Genomic DNA, 18348 nt, shown 5'->3' with positions numbered 1-18348 from the left:
AAATTCAAAAATGTTTATTTCACCAAAACCCAAAAAATGATGATGGAGGACATGTCCTCAGTGCTAGAAAAGGTTTTCTACTTACTGCCGGTGTATAGTTTTTGCTAACTGAGAACGTAGCTCGCTGTTTTATCAGCGTTTGTAATTTAGCTATTCTCAAGACAATCATTTGTGGCGTCAAGGGATGATTGCCCTCGTCTTCTCGGACGCTGACGTAGCTAAGTGGTGCTGTCCCAAGAACTCTTCTAAGGTGAGGCAATGTTTTAGTGATAGAGTTTTGTTCGTAGCTTATTCTTGTACGCTGTGCCGTGGCTCGTTTTGAAAACCCATAAATCGTGCCAATTCTGGGCCAAACTTGAGATTTATGCCAATGTCATGGTTCCCTTCAAAAGATTTTGCCCGCGCTTTGGGATGTCGATCTACACCCCAAAGCAAACCTACCTGCAACATTTGAGCGAAATCTGAGAGATCAACTTGCACAAATGTTCTGGTTTTCTCACACATGCTCTCTTAAGCTATGCAATTCGTTGTACACATTGGGCACAGAGAATATAGTTCCCGCCAAGCCTAATAATTAATTGAAACATGGGAGCAGTGAGGGAAACTTGAATTACAAAAAAATTTCTGGGGTTAAGTCGAGAGTCAAGAAAAGTGATCATGCAGTATAACTGCTTCGAGATTAACTGTTATCATACTGGCATCATTTCTCTCGCACAAATGGCTGTCGAGCGAACATACTCTCCTCCTGGAATTTGCGAGCACGCATTGAATGGAATTTATTCTCAAATCACTTCACCGTAAAGGATTTTAATCCAACTGGGCTCAATATGAAGATCAGGACAAGGTGCATCCATCCTGTCAACCAACCTTCAGTTCAGAAGGCACACCATGGAGACTTCATCTTCCTCTTCAAACTCCCCCGCAACAATTCAATATAGCATTCATTTTCAGTTTCTTGTTCAAACACGAATGATTTCCACGATTCACTATGCACTGAAAAGCAGAGATCCATGGTTTTAAGCTCGGATACTGAGCCAGTAATAAATTGTAACAAAGAGAAGAAACACATGAGAACAAGTTATGCAGCAACTATCCACGACTATAACAAGATGATAAACAGTCAGAAAGTGGAATTATAGGGCACATAACTGACAGGCTACTGAGACATTCAGCGACCCGAGACCTAGCGCTAACACATTTCCAGTGCACAAACCAACAGCCTTCCAACTTGGAAGGTTCATGGTTAAGTAGGACCAAAGAGGGGAAGGTGACCGCAACGAGAATGTGCACAAGCTAAGTTCAGCGGCAACAAAGAAAGCCGACTGTTACAGGACGATGACGAGACCAGTTAATAACATGACAATGCGGTCTCACTACAATTCGAAGCAGCAAAGCAACACACCACCCAACTTGAGTGGGTCAGCAATATCTCAGTAGACTGTCATTTTTGTGCCCTATTATCCCACTTTCTGACCGTTTATCATCTTGTTACAGTCGCGGATAGTTGCTGCATAACTCGTTCCCATGTGATTCTTCTCCTTTTTACATCCGTGTTGTTTTTTTGTTTTTTTACTAGAGCCACGTTAACCCGTCATGTGTGAGTGTGCGTCTTTTGATGACCTTCACACATGACCTGTGCCAGAAAGAAATCTCCTGGCCCATTGTATAAAACTACAAAGTCATCAACAACAACAAAAAGCATAGTCACACACTGCCATGATTTCTGTGTTCATCTCGTTGCTGCTCATTCCAACTTTGCCCTATTGCCAATAAGTGTATATCCCTATAAAGATGAGCTCACGGGTCTTTTCAATGGTATTTAAATAATATAATTATTATTGTCACATTCGGGCTATTTTGACAGAATTACAAAGTACACTGGTCAATGTAATAAAATATAATATTACACAAACTGTTGAACGAGTAAACTCGTCTCCATTCGTTTTTTCCAGACCTCTCATGAGGAATATGCTCGTCCTTACCACAGAAAGAGCTAACTAATGAAAATGGAAGGTGTTAATGCATGTCTTACCGTTGCTAGCATCCGTCCGGGTATTACTGCATATAACAATAGGCCCTGAACCAGGGCACGGAGTCGTCTTTGGGTAGCATGACACTTGTCCGGTCAAATTCGTATAAACTGTGTTCATAGTGCCGAGTGCAGAGTCAATGTGAGCGAGGTAATTTAGGAAGCAGGTTGAACTTGTTTCTGAATCTTGCAAAATACTACGTCCAATACTGGTACAGCGCCCAAAGGCACCTCCAGAAGGGGTTCCCATCCAAGAAGTGGCGCTGGCGTAGTACAAACCTTGGGGATTATTGCAGTTGAAGTGAACTGCACATAGGAATGAAGAAAATACAATGTGGTCAACATCAAAACTCTGCTAGACCCTTCAAGCCTAGAACAGGAGATGTTTGTTGAAAGTCAACCTGAAACCAGCATTATGCCATACATGTACATGGTAACTTGCATGCAACGGTGCAAGATTGTTCAGTGCATCAACATCACGTATCAAAATGCGTTCGTTTTGTCCCTCTTCAGTCTTAACATATTATGGCGAAGCATTCTGTATCTCTGGAAAGTTGAACTCATTTCCTTACCAACAGTGTGTCGTTTGTGAAGATCGGCGGTTCTTTCACAGAGTAACAAAACTTTGTACACTGGTCTATTCACCACGGTACACGACGCAAATCGAAGTGAGGTTGTACACAATCACCAGTGAACCTGCATGGGGTCCAGGCGCGTGTACACGAGTCCTCTTCATGCAAAGGGCTAACCAATATTCCACTCATGAATGTGACGTGAAATTGATTTTGAAAAATCTTGATGATTTCGTTGATGTGTAGTGATGACGGCAGAATTATTCCTATTTAATGCTACATGAATATTAAATTTTGTGTCTTCACGTCGTCTATTTCCAGTGCTAATAGCAGATTCTAAAACTCATGGGTTCTGGCAACTGGGGTCCTCGAATGTTTTGGAAATGTTGACCAAATCTATCAACCACAGGGTGACAGAATCGATACAGTCCTCACAAAAATGGGGCTGCACAATATACCAAATTTGCCCAAATTCGAATGATCTTCGTCCGAGGAAAATGAGAGGCTTCCGTCCTCCTTTATTCCCAATCGAAATTGCCACTTCCACCAAACCTAGGTGACTACGCCCTACTAGATGGGATTTTGTATGCAAAATGTTACCAAAACCCCCATTTCATTCCTATAAAAGCACGAATGAGTGCGAGTGGTGTATATGTTGTAGATTTTTGTACGCTGAGTCGACTGATCCGAGAAGGCCGCGATGCATCTTTCGGTCCTTTTCCCAATCGAACATGGTAGAAAAAAGATTTAACGTGCTCATGCTTACCCTAGTCCCCTGGTCACCGTGCCTGCAGGCTACAACTTTCAAACCAAGGTTCCACTAGTGCTCAACTCGAGTGACAGGAACTCGCCAAATCACTACATATTATGTGATACAATTAGAGTGACTTCTGGTAATGTAAGATTTGTAAAATCACTGCTACCCAATGGAGAGATTGAAACTTGTGTCGCAATGCTGAGTTTCACTCATTGCTATGATCATCAGGCAACTGATGGCTCCAAAACGGGCAGCCTGAACAAAAGGGGGAGCAAGGTGAAAAAATGCTAAAACTCTGTTAGTCAGTTGGGTCGCGATGCTGTCTCTTGCACGATAGGTCGTGGATAGGAATCCTGCTTGGTAATACGTTCCGTCTATTTTTCTTTTCTTTTGAGGGCTGCAATTGGGTGCACTTAGCATATTTCACACAATCTGGGCAAATTTGCGTCCCATATTCTCCTGCGCTGTTGTTTTTTGGGGACTGCATCGGTTCTTTCACCCCGTAGTTGATAGTCTTGGACTTCATTTCTAAAGATTCGAGGAGCCCAGTTGCCAGAACCCTGAGGTCTTAGAACATGCTATTGGACCTGTTTTTGATGTATATATGTTGGACTCAGTAGAGCGTCCAGCCCCTATATGATGTCCAACCCCTATATAGAGTCCATTGGTCCAAAATCCACTGTACAAAGTCCAAACTTGGAATCAACTGTGAGCTCAAAGTTTAGATTGACATCACTCCCTGTATAGAGTCCAGCCAATTGGCTTCACCCCTATATAGAGTCCATTGGTCCAAAATCAACTGTATGGAGTCCAAACTTTGAAATCAATTATAAGGAGTCTTAAGGTGGCAGTTCCCCTTTTCCGTATACTACACTCTTTGGACCAGAAGTCATGAACAGCTAGGAATATCCAAACTAAACTTGGCAGTGATGTTGAGGGTGTTCATAACTAGGTTCACAATCATTTTTTCAAACATCTCACATATCTTGAAGTGCCGAACTTCCTCTCAGCCAAAATGCGTTCATATCGCACGTACAGGGCAAGGATTGAGCCAAAAGAGAACAGAGGCTAATGGTGCCCAGCAGTATAAATTTGCTCAGAACTCATGCTGACTGACAGCTCAAGGTGCTAAACTACACTAAACCTTGCAAACACATGTACAGTGGAGCATTGTGATTTTCAGTTTTACAGATCAGAAACGCAATGTTTACAGATAATTCAGAGACATGCCAGCTGGAAGAACCTCGCTGGGATATTGACAGTTCTGTTTAGTTTAGCACCTAGCCAATTTCACGTAGATGTAAATAATGCCCAAGATTATGATTCTATGACAAGTAAGCGCTGAGATATGTTGGCTCAAACTTGTCGGAGTCCATGAAAAAGAGGGTCAAATTCAGGAGAAAGTACACTCCAGTTTCACCTTTCAAAAGCCACCAGCAGCATTTGTTTCTTCTTCCTTGTGCTGTGACTGATCCAGAAACCCTTTCTTCACTGCTCTGCAATGCTTACTTGCCTTTTGCTCTTATGACTACTTTCTACGCTTTTGGTACAGCTTTCCTCTTGAAAGACACCTAGATTTCTCTCCAACGACGGACTAACAGTGCATCCCGTACGCTGTACTACTTCGGCAAGCTCACTGTGGTCTTCATTGAACACGATCACTGCCAGGAACACAGCAGTCTCAACAGTTAAGGAGCTACAGAACGATTCCTTTGGACAGAGATGTCAAATAGTGCCATAGAGTGCTTCATTGGCATTCTGTGTGGCACGACGAACACAGCCCTGTAGGAGGGATTTGTCGGCAAGATTGACATATACAGGTTTTATTTCTTCAAAGACTGCAACAGAGATAGTGCTGTTCGACGATGAAGAAACTGCCACAGAAACATTGCCATATGCACAATTCTATTGCTACCACCTGCACCATGAGTCCTTCTGGGCAGGACTGATTGCATTTCTCGGCATCCTTGGACTGTATGTTGTGGCAAACAGATGCCCAAATAACACGGGCCATCGCTGTGACGAAGCCTGCAATCCTGCCAATAGCATTTCCAAAATAGTTCCGTAGGGAGTCTCCTTCCTTGTGCAGAAATTACAATAGCGGGTTAACACTTCCACGTCCACAAATTTGTGCGTCTCCCAAGCAATCACAGTCTGCATGCCATATACGGAGCTGCATCCTCGTCGCATCCATGTTCTGTTCGTTGTGATGGCGATTTCGGCTGGCAATTCCTCCCCGGCGGCAACTTGTTGTGTCAACACAACTTTAGCAGCATTTTTCATGCTCAAACTTGCAGTAGCTTTAACAGCTTGGTGAAGATTCTTCACGAGGCGCTGGTAGTTCTTCTTTGCAACCGGCGCTGGCAAATCGAGGAATGCACACAATTTCCGGAAATCCTCGCGGCCTCGTTCAAGCAGGCGCATAGCCAGTACGCTCTTTCTACTCAGTTCAAAATAACTGGATGTCTTTCCCACTGCGGGCGGTGAAGCAACAGAAGTGCAGTAGTTGCATGCAACTTCAATTATGGAGAGTAGGCCAGCTCTTACATTTTCTGCAAACTGCTGATGTGGACAATAAATTCTGCAATTAAATTTAATTTCTGCAAACTAAAATTCCGGTTGTCAGAATCCAAGACTTCATCACTCTCCTCACTCGAGTCTTCATTGGAGTCACCAGCGCTCTCAGTATCCTCATCTGCAAGTAAGTTCAGATCACCAGCCAAGGGTTCGCAGCTACGAGACGTGTCAGGTACTCCCAATTGCTCAGAGTCACTTTCAGTTTGAGCACGAGATGCAGACTCGTTTTCTTTCTCCAGATCTCTGCGCTAGGGGCTCTGGAACTGGTTCCCGTAGAAAACACGCTTCTTGGCTTTGTAGTTAGCAGACTGCGGACAGAAGACACAAGCTACAGAGAACAGCGGACACGCCAATTTCCAAATTTTTCTGTACTTCCTTTGACGCAGATTTGCATTTTTTGTTCGTGTTGACAGTGTCACCGTACCATTGCTGACTTGCTGACTGTACTGCAGAGCTGAGTAGATGTACGGGTCGGTATGGGGTACAACTACAAGCCAACACGGCACACACACACACACACACACAATGAGCTGGCGGTCTTGGCACCCTCCGCGATCCACGCGGTGAACCGGAACGAAGATAGATCGTGAACTGCATTCAAAGTGGAGATCAGCTGATTTTTTACAAATTCCCAGTGGGAGTTGGTTTGAATTTTTAAAATGTCCCAACCGTCGTGTTGTTTACCGCATACAAATTACACCAGCGGAAAGTTCAGCACTTCAGGAGGAAAATGAGCCGGATATGGCCTCATTCTGACAACTTTCATTTGTTGGTCCTTTTTTTGACCCAAAAAGGGGATAAAGCCTCGGTCACACTACGACAAGTTTGAAGCTGGACGCAGCGTCAAGTCGCAGCACTTGACGCAGACGCGGGGTCACACAGTGTTTTGTTTTTCTTGCAGCTCATGACTGCCGCGGCCTGGCGCATTTGTCTACGTCACAAAATCAACAGGGAAACTCAATGACGACACGGATTCCCACGGAAACCGGCCTTTTGCTTATTATACCAAAAAATTGTCGGACAAAGTTTCCATTGATTTTTGATTACAAGAAGACGAAAGGTCCAGATCCAAGGCCGGCCACGCGTGCACGATCGTTGTTGTTGTTTCTTTCCGAATTTGAAGCCATTTTCAGTTGTAGTGTCATGGATCAGGCAAGAAAAGTCCGCATCGCAGCTGTGTTTCTACTGACTTCGTCATACTGGTTGTCCTTTTTGGGGCTCTTGACGACAACACAACACTCACAAGTCAACAGGCTCCAATTGGCCGATGACCCACTCAAACAACTGGTCCTTTCTCGACTTTATTTTCTTTCAGAAAACGCGTCGCTCTCTCTCTTCCGCCAGGTTCGGAGCAGGGCAGCATCGGCCTCATAGGTCCATGGACTCATCTTGAAAAACAAAACAGGAAACAAAAAAAACCTTGAAGAGACGAATGTCGAATGTCGAATGACTGCTCAACTCGAGCAACTGTCTTGAAACTAATTTTACTTGAAAGACACTGTTTTTCCGCCAAGCATCACTCCCATCAGCGGCAACGCAGCCAATTTCCCCACGTCAGACGCAGCAGTGTCGGACGCTCAAACTTGCCGCGTTTGCGTCAGTTGCCATGGAAAAGCTCATTGTTCTGACGCTGACGCAGTATTTTTCCGTAATGTGACTGAGGCCTGATGTGGACAACAATCACTGTATAAAGTCCAGCTAATTAAGCAACCCCTATTCAGAATTCGAATTTAGACAAAGGATCTGCTGTAAGCACTGAATATTAACCAGAAAACGGCCTCTCCCTTTAATCCTTTACATCACTCAATTCTCAAGATGAAAAAAATAAGTATTGAGGCGCCACTGCAGCCACTTCATTACATGACAAATCCTTCAAACATCATCCTCAAATCAAGTGGTCTCTTCGCAGACGCTGCAAATTACAATATCTCAATCATATATTGTTGCCAAATTATTGTGCACGCACACACACACACACACATGCACACACCGACACAATGCCAAGAAAATACCTAGAAAAAGCAAGAATCGAAAGAGAATAATGGAGAGCCAAGGATTAATTAGTTGTTTTCAAATTATTGTGCGCATGCACACACACACACAAAAACTTATAAAACGCAAAAAACACCAAGAAAAGAGTAGACACAATACACACGCAACTCCAACAGCCATGCAAACGTCCACCCATTTACACATAAAGTCAAGAGGGATAACAAATATTTGTACGAAACGAATGCACTGGTGGGCGGATGCTTACACGTTTACATACATGTACGAGGTGAATTGCTATTTCTGGACATTGTACATTTCTGGACATTTGGAGTAAAATAATGTTTCGTCGCGTGTAGAGTCAAGTCAGCCAGGTTGATGAAGTTTTTTCTTGTTGTAGTTGACAGCTGGGCCGTTGTAGTGTCTTCTCGTACCAGTGCCTTGTTGATAGCCTTTTCTTGGGAGGCATTTCAACGAGTTTTGTGGTAATAATGTCGCATGAGAATTTTGAATTTCGAGTAAAGTAAGAAGTAATGAACGAATCGTTGGCTTCCCCATGTGCACTCCACTTCAGACGCTATAAAGTATTGGACCTGTTGGCTGGAAGTGTGAAGAGGCCAACTGCAGTCCACCAATACAAAAAATAACAAAAACGGTGCAGTATAGGATGCCTATTGACGCTATTTTACTTTCATGTACAGAATTCCATACACTGAAATTTAGGCCAAAAAATTGGCCTATCGAAAACATTCTGCTATAAAGTCTCTGGGATCACAGTATGAGCAATTGTCACATATTTGCAAAAAATGAAGGATTAGGCCAAACAATGTACAAAAAGATATGAAAAACGTAAAACACACAGCCAGTGGGCCGCTATTTTATTTTCATGTCCAGAAATTGCTATTCACCTCGTAGTAGTGTAAGAGAGTAACATAGTGCAATAGTCAGCATAATACTAGCACATGCTGAGAGTGCAATAGCAAGCTTGGCCATTGCTCAACGAAACGGTTACTTCATGGAATACGAGTACATGTATTAGCTTGAGAAGCTCTTTCTTGTCATCGGCATACAAGAAATCCTCCTCCTCCTACTACTACTAGTACACTGGCACTGCGTTGGTGGACTCCATTGAATTTGACTTCATACTAGAGCCTAGTAGAGGAAGAGTGTCGTGGAGATCACATAATTATCACAGGGATAAAAATACTTTTCTAATGAAATAAAATAATAATTGATGATAGCTAGACGATCGTATACGATTGATGCAAAGCCCTTGCAGCCCTGGAGGACTATTACGAAGTGGTCGATTACTTTTAGGGCATTCATTCAAGCAACATCAAACAAACGCGATACGATCCTTGAAAATGGAAAAATATTCAAGCATAACGACAGAACAGCAGACCAATCGAAACGAGTAAAAGCTTCCTTACCTCAGTCATCGTCCTGCTATGTAGTTGGACAACCGTTTGACACGGTGGTACGGGCAGCTCTTGTCCAGTCAAACAGGATATCCTTGTGGCGTCGAGCGAAAGAGAGTGTCAGTGTACCTGACTCGTCAGATTGGAACTGTGCTGAACTTCTCGTTCTCCGCTTTCTGCTTTCATCCCTCACTCTGATGAAACCGTTCAAACGCCTTACTGGCAGCAATGGCCAGCCAAACAGGGGATCCTTGTGGTGTCGAACGAAAGAGAGTGTCAGTGTAGCAGACTCGTCAGATTTGAACTGTGCTGAACTTTTCTCGTTCTGCAATTATTTCTGCTTTCATCCCGCGCACGGATGAAACGTCTTCAGAAAACCACAAGACGCTTTCCAGATTTGATTTTTAACGTCTCCTTATCCTCCTTGGTTACCTCGAGACAGATTACTGTCAGCAACTGCACAGCAGAACTGGCAGCCATGGCTGAAGTGAAGAGAGGAATGCGCTGCCACGAGGCAAGCCAAACTGAAAAGATGTTTGTTCTCTTTCGGGCACAACACACAGGACGGCGTGACTGGAAAAAATGGACTCCTGGACCGTGAATAAGGGGACTTGTAGAAAAAATGTACTCCTTATAGGGGATTGCGCGGCAGGATGAAACTGATCAAAACTGAGTGGACTCCTGGACTCTGTATAGTGGGTTTTGGACCAGTGGACTCTATATAGGGTGCTGGACATCCTATAGTGCATGGACTCTATACTGAGTCCTACATATATGCAGAGTGTCATATGTAATGCCGATTAGGGATTAACGTTGGCGAAGGGACCTTCGATATCAGCAACTACCTGGTTCTTCCCTGGTTTTCACGGGTGTTTTTTTCATGAATGCACATGGCTATGGCAACGGAAAGTCGGACGGTGACACACCGCGGTGCACGAAAGGCAACCTACTTCTTCGCCATATCTGGATTGGATGGGATTGGATTTTTATTTATAGTGGTGACTATAACAGACAATTGCCTAATAACAATAGACCCACTCGAGGGAAAGATGAAAAAAGATATGAATAATTAATCTGACCTGCATTCAACGATCTCATTGATGACAATGAATTTCGCCCTGAAGCGAGTGTATGCAGTCAGAGGAGAAAATGACATTTTGCAACCTCATCATGATATCAGTGCGCCGTCAGCAGGACAGTGTTCTATACCGAAAACATGTCAAGTAATAGTTGATTTCATGAAATAGTGTACGTGTGGGATCCTGGATGACTCCAGTATGGATATCAGACGAGGCACTTTTGAAAGGCTTGAGTCCTTATGGGAAAGCCGCTTGTATGGTACGTGTTTGATACGTAATGACCCGACGATGTTTGAAGGTGCTGGTGTCTGGTGTATGCTATTTAGGCTTCCACCTTGCTCGGCATGCATTGTTTTTTCCGTCATAAATTAGGAGTCAGGACAGCTGGTGGTCACGTATTCTCCGTACGCTACACTACAAAGGCGTTTAGATTGTGTGACTCAGCAGACCACCTGGCTTCTCATTGCACAAAGGGAAACCGTACAGCACAGGACAACGCAAAATCGTCACCAAATACAAATGAGCAAGCAAGGGTGCCACAGCCGGCTCTACGCTCGTATTCCGATGCCACGAACGTCTCTCAAGCTCCCCCACAAGAGGAAAGCGAGATGAAGTGCCACAAAAAAGACCGACCAGCCATAGCAGCAGAAATAACAGTCGAAACCTCAGCAGTGGAAACACAGGCGGGGACACCAGCAGCTGGGAAAAATCACAAAAAAACTTATAAAACGCTTCTATTTTATTTTTCCGGCCCGACTAGGCGATCCGGGCAATCAATCATCCAGATTGTTGATGTCCGGCTGATCAGTGTTCTACAGTAGCTACAATTCGGAGTTGTAATAGGTTTTTCATTTGACCCGACGAGACCACACGACGCTTGCAGATCACAGCACGAACAGTTCACCAGCCACACTCCATAAAAAAAACTATTACTACTGGATTTGACGGACCTAGTGAAGATGGCAACCAAGAAAAAATTCGGAGTAATGTTGGTTGTGCGAGGCGGTCGGCCAATAAGCACATGTGGTGGAGATGGAATTACCATGGATATTACCGAACTTTTAAACGAAGGTAGTCAACACTGTTGGGGGCACTATGGGCGTCTTTGGGCGCTGTATTCCTTTGGAGCACAGCGAAGATGATGTCTAGGAAAGGTGCCGTCCCGTAATCAGAAATTCGGAAAATCTGTTCAAATCAACCATTGTAAAAAGGAAAAGGACATATAGATACGAGTTAAAGGGGAAGTTAAGGCAAAAATTAAAATTTCACCAGTTGTAGTCTTCGGGGTGTTGAGTCGAATGGTCTTGGTCCGAGAAAGCTGAGACGCTCCCTTCCTACTTGAATCCCAATCGAACTCGCGCACTTCCACCGAAACTGGGTGACTGCGCCCTACTAGATGGGGATTTGTATGCAAAATGTCACTAAAAGCGCCATTTCGTTCTTATAAAAGCACGGATGACCGCGATTGGCCCATATGTTGTAGTCTTTTGGACGCTGGGTCGACTGGTTTTGGTCCGAAAAGGCTGCGATGCAGCGTTCCTCCTTTATTCCCAATCGAACATGGTTGAACAAGTGGTCACGTGCTCCTGCGTACACCAGTCAGCTGGTCACCGTGCCTGCAGGGTACAACTTACTAGCCTGTTTGACCTTTTTTGGGTGCACTCCTGTCACTCGAGTTGAACTCGAGGTGAACCTTGGTGTGAAAGTTGTCACCTGCTGGCGTGGTGACCAGGTGATTTGGGCACCCAGGAGCACGTGACCACTTGTTCAACCATGTTCGATTGGGAATAAAGCAGGAATGCTGCACCGCAGCCTTTTCGGACCAAAACCAGTCGACTCAGCGTCCAAACGACTACAACATATGGGCCAATCGCGGTCATCCGTGCTTTTATAAGAACGAAATGGCGCTTTTAGTGACATTTTGCATACAAATCCCCATCTAGTAGGGCGCAGTCACCCAGTTTCGGTGGAAGTGCGCGAGTTCGATTGGGATTCAAGTAGGAAGGGAGCGTCTCAGCTTTCTCGGACCAAGACCATTCGACTCAACACCCCGAAGACTACAACTGGTGAAATTTTAATTTTTGCCTTAACTTCCCCTTTAAGAGCAACACTCCATCACTGTAACATGATACTATATATACTATATGGTATTAACATAACCTTGAACCTTCCAAGTTGGAAGGCTGTCGGTTAGCACTGCGGAGATGTGTTGAAGCTAGGCAACAGGACGTCGAATGTCTCAGTACTCTGTCAGTTGTGCCTAGCTATTGCACTTTCTGACTGTATATAGTATCCAATTACAGTGATGGAGAGCTGCTCTTAACTCGTATTCATATGTCCTTTTCCTTTCTACATTTATTTATGGCTCAACATCCGAGTTTCAAATCAACAATTTTTACATATTGTTTGTTGAGATATCCACAATGTTACATATGCACTGAATCAAAGTGCCCACAAGCTATAAAAGTACTTCAGTCTGCGTACTTGTTTTCCTTTGCTATACCAATGCTTTGGATTCCAAAGGCGCCTCTTTTAAGATTATCAGCACAGCATGACCACGAATTAGAGTTTGCAGTGGAATGTTCACCCGTCCGGTGAACACCTTGGTGTCCTTCACATGTGTAGTATTCCTGCCCGACCAATACGGATGCAGTACGGAACTAATACGGAGCTTGCCTGATGTATATTTAGTGTATCTCCGTATGTAAGCGTACGTCGTCTGCTGCATAAAAGCGGCTGCGCATTTCTGTTTTGATGAAGATTAGATTAGATAGCAACGAAAGCTAACTCGAAGATGAGATTTTGATAATAACGAGCTATTCAACCTCCAGGTGTGCACCGGAGAGAAAGTCAGTTATTTTGCCGTTTCTTCTTTCACTAATAATAATATCTCAGGTGTGTACCTGAAAGAAGTAGAATAAAAGTAATTCTTGTTGATTTCACCGCGCCTACCACTCGGCTACCCATTACATTGGTGGCAGCGGTGTAGTTTTAAAGTAAAACAACGTGATTCGACCCCAGATTCCGATGGCTCAACCCGCTACAGCTCCGTGCGACGAATAAAGATGAGAATCATGTTTCTTGCCTTCCTTGGCCTGGCACTGCTTTTTAGCCTGCAGCTCAGTCAGGGTGCTAGCGTGGATCACCCTTCTCTCCGCACGGCACACACTGGAGACTCTGATGGCGATTCCAAGCGACCCGCTACCTACATGTATACTACCGGTGGTGATGGCGAAGCTGATGAGGACGACAACAGGCAGGCTGGTACCCAAGACAAGGAGGGTATTCCCAAAGACCAGCAGCGTTTGATTTTCGCCGGCACGCAGTCGGAACAGGAGCCCATTCTTCATTTGGTACTTCGCCTCCGTGGTGGGATGCAGATTTTCGTAAACACTCTTCCTGGCTATACCATCACTCTTTACGTCGCGCAAAGCAATGCTATCGACAATGTGAAGACCACGATTCAAGACGAGGAGGGAGGTCATTTGTCTGACGCCGAGCTAGCCGCTCTGACTGACCGGCTCAACCAAGATGAAGATAAAACCTGGCTTGCCCTCCGCCGTAGCTCCAGCCGCCGCCGTGGTTACTAACGCTGATTCTAGGTATGGCATTTTCTTTCCTCTCTTCCTTCAGTCTCCCTGTTCTTTTCAGTCTTCCTTTATGCGAGTGTGTGAATCCAGTTTAGTTTGGTAGGCTTCTGATCATGGTGAGCCACAGCTTACCCAGCTAAGGTGGGATAATGTGTGTGACAACGCCCCTTATAGGTATAGTGTATTAAGTTCGGTTTTTGACCTGCGATGTTCCTGGCGGGTTGTGCCAGCGTTGTGCAGCAAGAGTGCTGTGGTTTTTCAGGTCCTATTTGGAGGACATTTCTTTCCCCTTTTGGCCCCGTGAGATCGTGTGAACCTGGTGTGCTTCTACTTTATGATTTGTTATCAGTTCATTTCTTATGTCTACTCTAAACGTTATCATTTCCGATATAATTTGCCATCTTCCGGTTGACGCTGTGTTCGTAACTCTTCACTAATTTTTTGAAAACCACGAGGGCGTGATAATCTGTAGGAAGGGAGGGTGTAGTATCCCTGCCCGACCAATACGGATGCAGTACGGAACTAATACGGAGCTTGACTGATGTATATCCGTATGTAAGCGTACGTCGTCTGCTGCATAAAAGCGGCTGCGCATTTCTGTTTTGATGAAGATTAGATTAGATAGTTACGAAAGCTAACTCGAAGATGAGATTTTGATAATAACGAGCTATTCAACCTCCAGGTGTGCACCGGAGAGAAAGTCAGTTATTTTGCCGTTTCTTCTTTCACTAATAATTATATCTCAGGTGTGTACCTGAAAGAAGTAGAATAAAAGTAATTCTTGTTGATTTCACCGCGCCTACCACTCGGCTACCCATTACACATGGTTCTACGCACCACCTTTTTGCAATAGCCAAAATTGAAAAATTCTTGATCCTTTTCTCCATCCTTACCCACATATGACTGGGCATCTATCTTTAGCCAGCTTGCGCTGATCAACAGCAATGCAAGAACGTAGCTCCTAAGGTGACCCATGGCGTATCTCTTCTTCCGGGACTGGAGTACAAACACAATGGCAGGACATGCGAGTCGATTAATAATCAAAATAATGCACTGGTCAACTTTTAGTAGCTTGGCTGCTGTATAAAGACAATGCAAAGAAAAGGGAGGTTCTTCTGTGCGAGAAACGTAGGAAAAACACGGAGAGAGCAGGTGCCTGGGTTAGACGCTATTTTGTTAACTAAAAGCCATTTAGGGCCAGGCGCTCCGTCGACCAACTGGTCTCGACATCTTCACGATCTGGACGCGCCAGATAAACTTTAATGGAAGTATGAGGGAAAGAGAAAGAACATGTATGTGCACACATATGGTTTGTTGCGTTGTCGATCCGAATGTATACAGTGAGATGTGCTTCTGCTGAAGAATAAAAATTAATACAATTCAAACGGACTTGTTGGGTAACAGTCAAACCAGGATAAAACTGCCCGATTGAGAGGAGACCTGCAGTGACTGTGAGGCGACTTCAAGGGTCTGCTGGGACATGACTAAGCTGTACAAAGTTATTTCATCAGCATAGGTCTCGAAGCTGGCTCCGTCAGCGAGAACAGCCGGCGTTAAAGTACGACAGGAAAACCGTTGGTCCAAGAATGCTGGCCTGGGGATTCCAGCGGAGATTATATACGTAGACGACGTCCGCTCTACAATGTGGCACTGTGGAGAATGGGCGCCCAGATACAAGGCCAACCATCTCTAAAGCGGACCATCGATGTCTAAACTAAGCACCTTGTGGAGGACGCCGACATGTGAGACACGTTCAAACTCTCCTGCGATGTCTACAGCAAGGGTAAAATCCGAATCTCCACAGCCCACAGGGGTTGCCGAGGCATTTTGAAGAGCTTGCAAAGCGTCTGATATTCCGAGGCCATTACGAAATGTAAACTTGTGCGGCGTGAGCAGGTGATAGCTGGGATATATTCTGGGATATACACCAGTTACTAAACAAGCAGCTCATGCGATTACATTGCACGACACTGACCGACGGTACTGACGTTCTACAGCTAACTGGCTAACAGCTTTAGGACATTATTCTGGTTTCCGCACTCCAAACGCCTTCACACTTAAAAGGTTGCAATTTTAGACATAATATAAGGTCATCGACATGCATGAACATCCGCCTTCACAGCTGAGACTTTCAGCTCGTGCTTATCTTAGTTGCGCTCACCTTTATTTCCCCTCCTTATGTTATTCCTATAACTTAGAACCTTCCAAGGCTGTTGTGATTCGGGGAGCTGCAGGACTGGTGTACACTAGGGCCAGGCCATGTCATAGCGAACACGAAACATGCGGCCGCAAACGTGGCGCACATTCGTCCTCGGGGCAGGCTCCTTCACCCCCGCTGCTACCGACACGACATCACGCCGGGGAGGGTTCGGGGGAGATGAGCGAAGAGCAACTGCTTGGGTAACTGATTGTCATTAAGCCGAGCTGGGTGTGTAGCCCACTCCAAGCGTTCTTCGCTGTACCATGCACGAAAGTGGAGTAGGGTCACCCCACTGTGCGCGCAGTTGCTCAAATGTGATGAGTTGCTCCCTTCTGGCGGCCACGCGAAATGCCAAAGATTGACCGGAGGTTGGCGTGATGGAACCTGTCCAGCTTGTCCTAGTCCGACTTCAATGGGGTCCAACATTCCGAGCCATACAAAACCGTGGGGGGAACACATACCACGTATAAATGCCGTTGATTAGGCGGGTTCAGGCTCTGGTCATGCAAAACCTGCCGAAGACAGCCAAAAGCCCTAGCATCCTTTGCAAGGCAGCTCTGGACATCAACAGGATAGAGGAAGGTGGTGACAACTCCAACCTTTTCATTGCCAACTGCCAGATCGGAACAATCCTCGACAACGAGTCTGTAGCCGCGACCATTAGGTCATGCTTGCCGTGAGGCAGAAGGCGGATAGGGAGACGTCGGCTGCAGCACAAGTTGTTGCGATTAGGGCAGCGTCATCGGAAAACTCAAAATCATCAGCATGACCAGTCTGAGACTTTCGACGCCGCCCAGCCACACGGGGAAACAACTGCCCATCAATCAAGAAGCTGAAATCTACACCATACTCAATGCCGCGCTCCCTGACTTCAGACCCCCACTCCATCACCAATCCGAAATATAGGTTGAACAGCATAGGAGCGATGACGCACCCCTGCCGCAAACCATTTTGTGCAGAGATCGGATCGGTACAACTACCAGCAACACGAAAGGACGCCGACATGTCCATGTGGAACGTCTGCACGAGAGCCACATCCACCGAGCCGAAGAAATGTCTGCCACAGAGCCTCACGAGGCACAGACCGACAGACACACAGGCACACACACAGGCACACACACACACACACACACACACACACACACACACACACACACACACACGCACACACGCCCACTTCACCCACTAACAAACAACTGCAGGGACAGGCGTAGAAATAAACGTTGGAGTGAGGCAGATCGATCTACACAAAAAATTATAAATACCTGTCGTTAACTATACCTATGCTTCACTTCAGGATGAGGATTGGGATATTGAGATTGCACAAGCTTTCCGCGTTGGAAGAATGTATCAACTAGCCTACGTCCCCCCCCCTCGCCCTCATTATACTTGTTGTTCATCAAGCACAGTCATGGCTTATGATATGACTGGTTGAGAGTGGTAGGAAATCATCAAGCTATCAATAGGGAAAGTATTCGTTTCAGGGGATCCAACCGAATATATTGTTCGGGCAGTTAGAACAATCACTACATGGTAGCTGAACACAATAAATAAACCAGTGCTTTCAAATGCACACCACGGTTTACAAACCTCCATTCTAGATATCACAATAGTTTTTGCTGTGCGATGAAATACCGTATACTTGCAATGAATGGATTTAGGGCCAGGTCGGGAAGCAACCAAAGAACACACAATGTGTGGAATGAATTTTGCCTGCCTGTTCCTTACCGCTGAAGTGGAAGATGCCTCTCAGCCCCGGATCCTCCGACACGGACGTGCTCGTCTTGGTGCAAACACTTAGCACTGTCTTTATTTATCAGTAATCTTAGCAAACGTTCTACTGTATTTTCTCTAGTCCTTGCACGCGTCCTTTATTTTCAATGAATTTTTATGAGCCGTGTCTTTTTTAGAGGCCCTTCCTCTCTAATGTCGTGTATACTTTGCCGCGTTCGTGTTTATTTTTTGAAAGATTTTTATCCTTACATCTCCACTCTCCAAACGGTCTCTAGGCTACACCAATCACTAAAAGAAATACATTTGATATTCGATGTGTTTTAGTGATTGGTGCAGCCCAGAGACCGTTTGCAGAGTGAAGATGTATGGATATAGTGGAAGGCTACAGTGCAGTCTTCGCGTT

The 18348-nt window shown here is 45.1% G+C and overlaps 1 protein-coding gene across 1 annotated transcript in view; it reads right to left on the bottom strand.

Moving 5' to 3' along the window:
• Window positions 1–18087, bottom strand: part of LOC135820184 (sushi, von Willebrand factor type A, EGF and pentraxin domain-containing protein 1-like) — a 102936-nt gene extending 84849 nt beyond the window's left edge. The window contains exons 1-3 of the mRNA XM_065333495.1: window positions 17940–18087; window positions 14905–15007; window positions 2033–2335 (exon numbers count right to left, since the gene is read on the bottom strand). Of these exons, the coding sequence (XP_065189567.1) occupies window positions 2033–2335; window positions 14905–14986 (385 nt within the window). The 5' untranslated portion in view covers window positions 14987–15007; window positions 17940–18087. The remainder of the gene's footprint in view (window positions 1–2032; window positions 2336–14904; window positions 15008–17939) is intronic.
• Window positions 18088–18348: the final 261 nt, after the last annotated feature.

The sequence above is a fragment of the Sycon ciliatum genome, chromosome 6 (genome assembly GCF_964019385.1).
Source record: "Sycon ciliatum chromosome 6, ocSycCili1.1, whole genome shotgun sequence".
NCBI lineage: Eukaryota > Metazoa > Porifera > Calcarea > Leucosolenida > Sycettidae > Sycon > Sycon ciliatum.
Note: the sequence above shows the minus strand (reverse complement) of the source record. Positions and strands in the feature narration are given on the sequence as shown.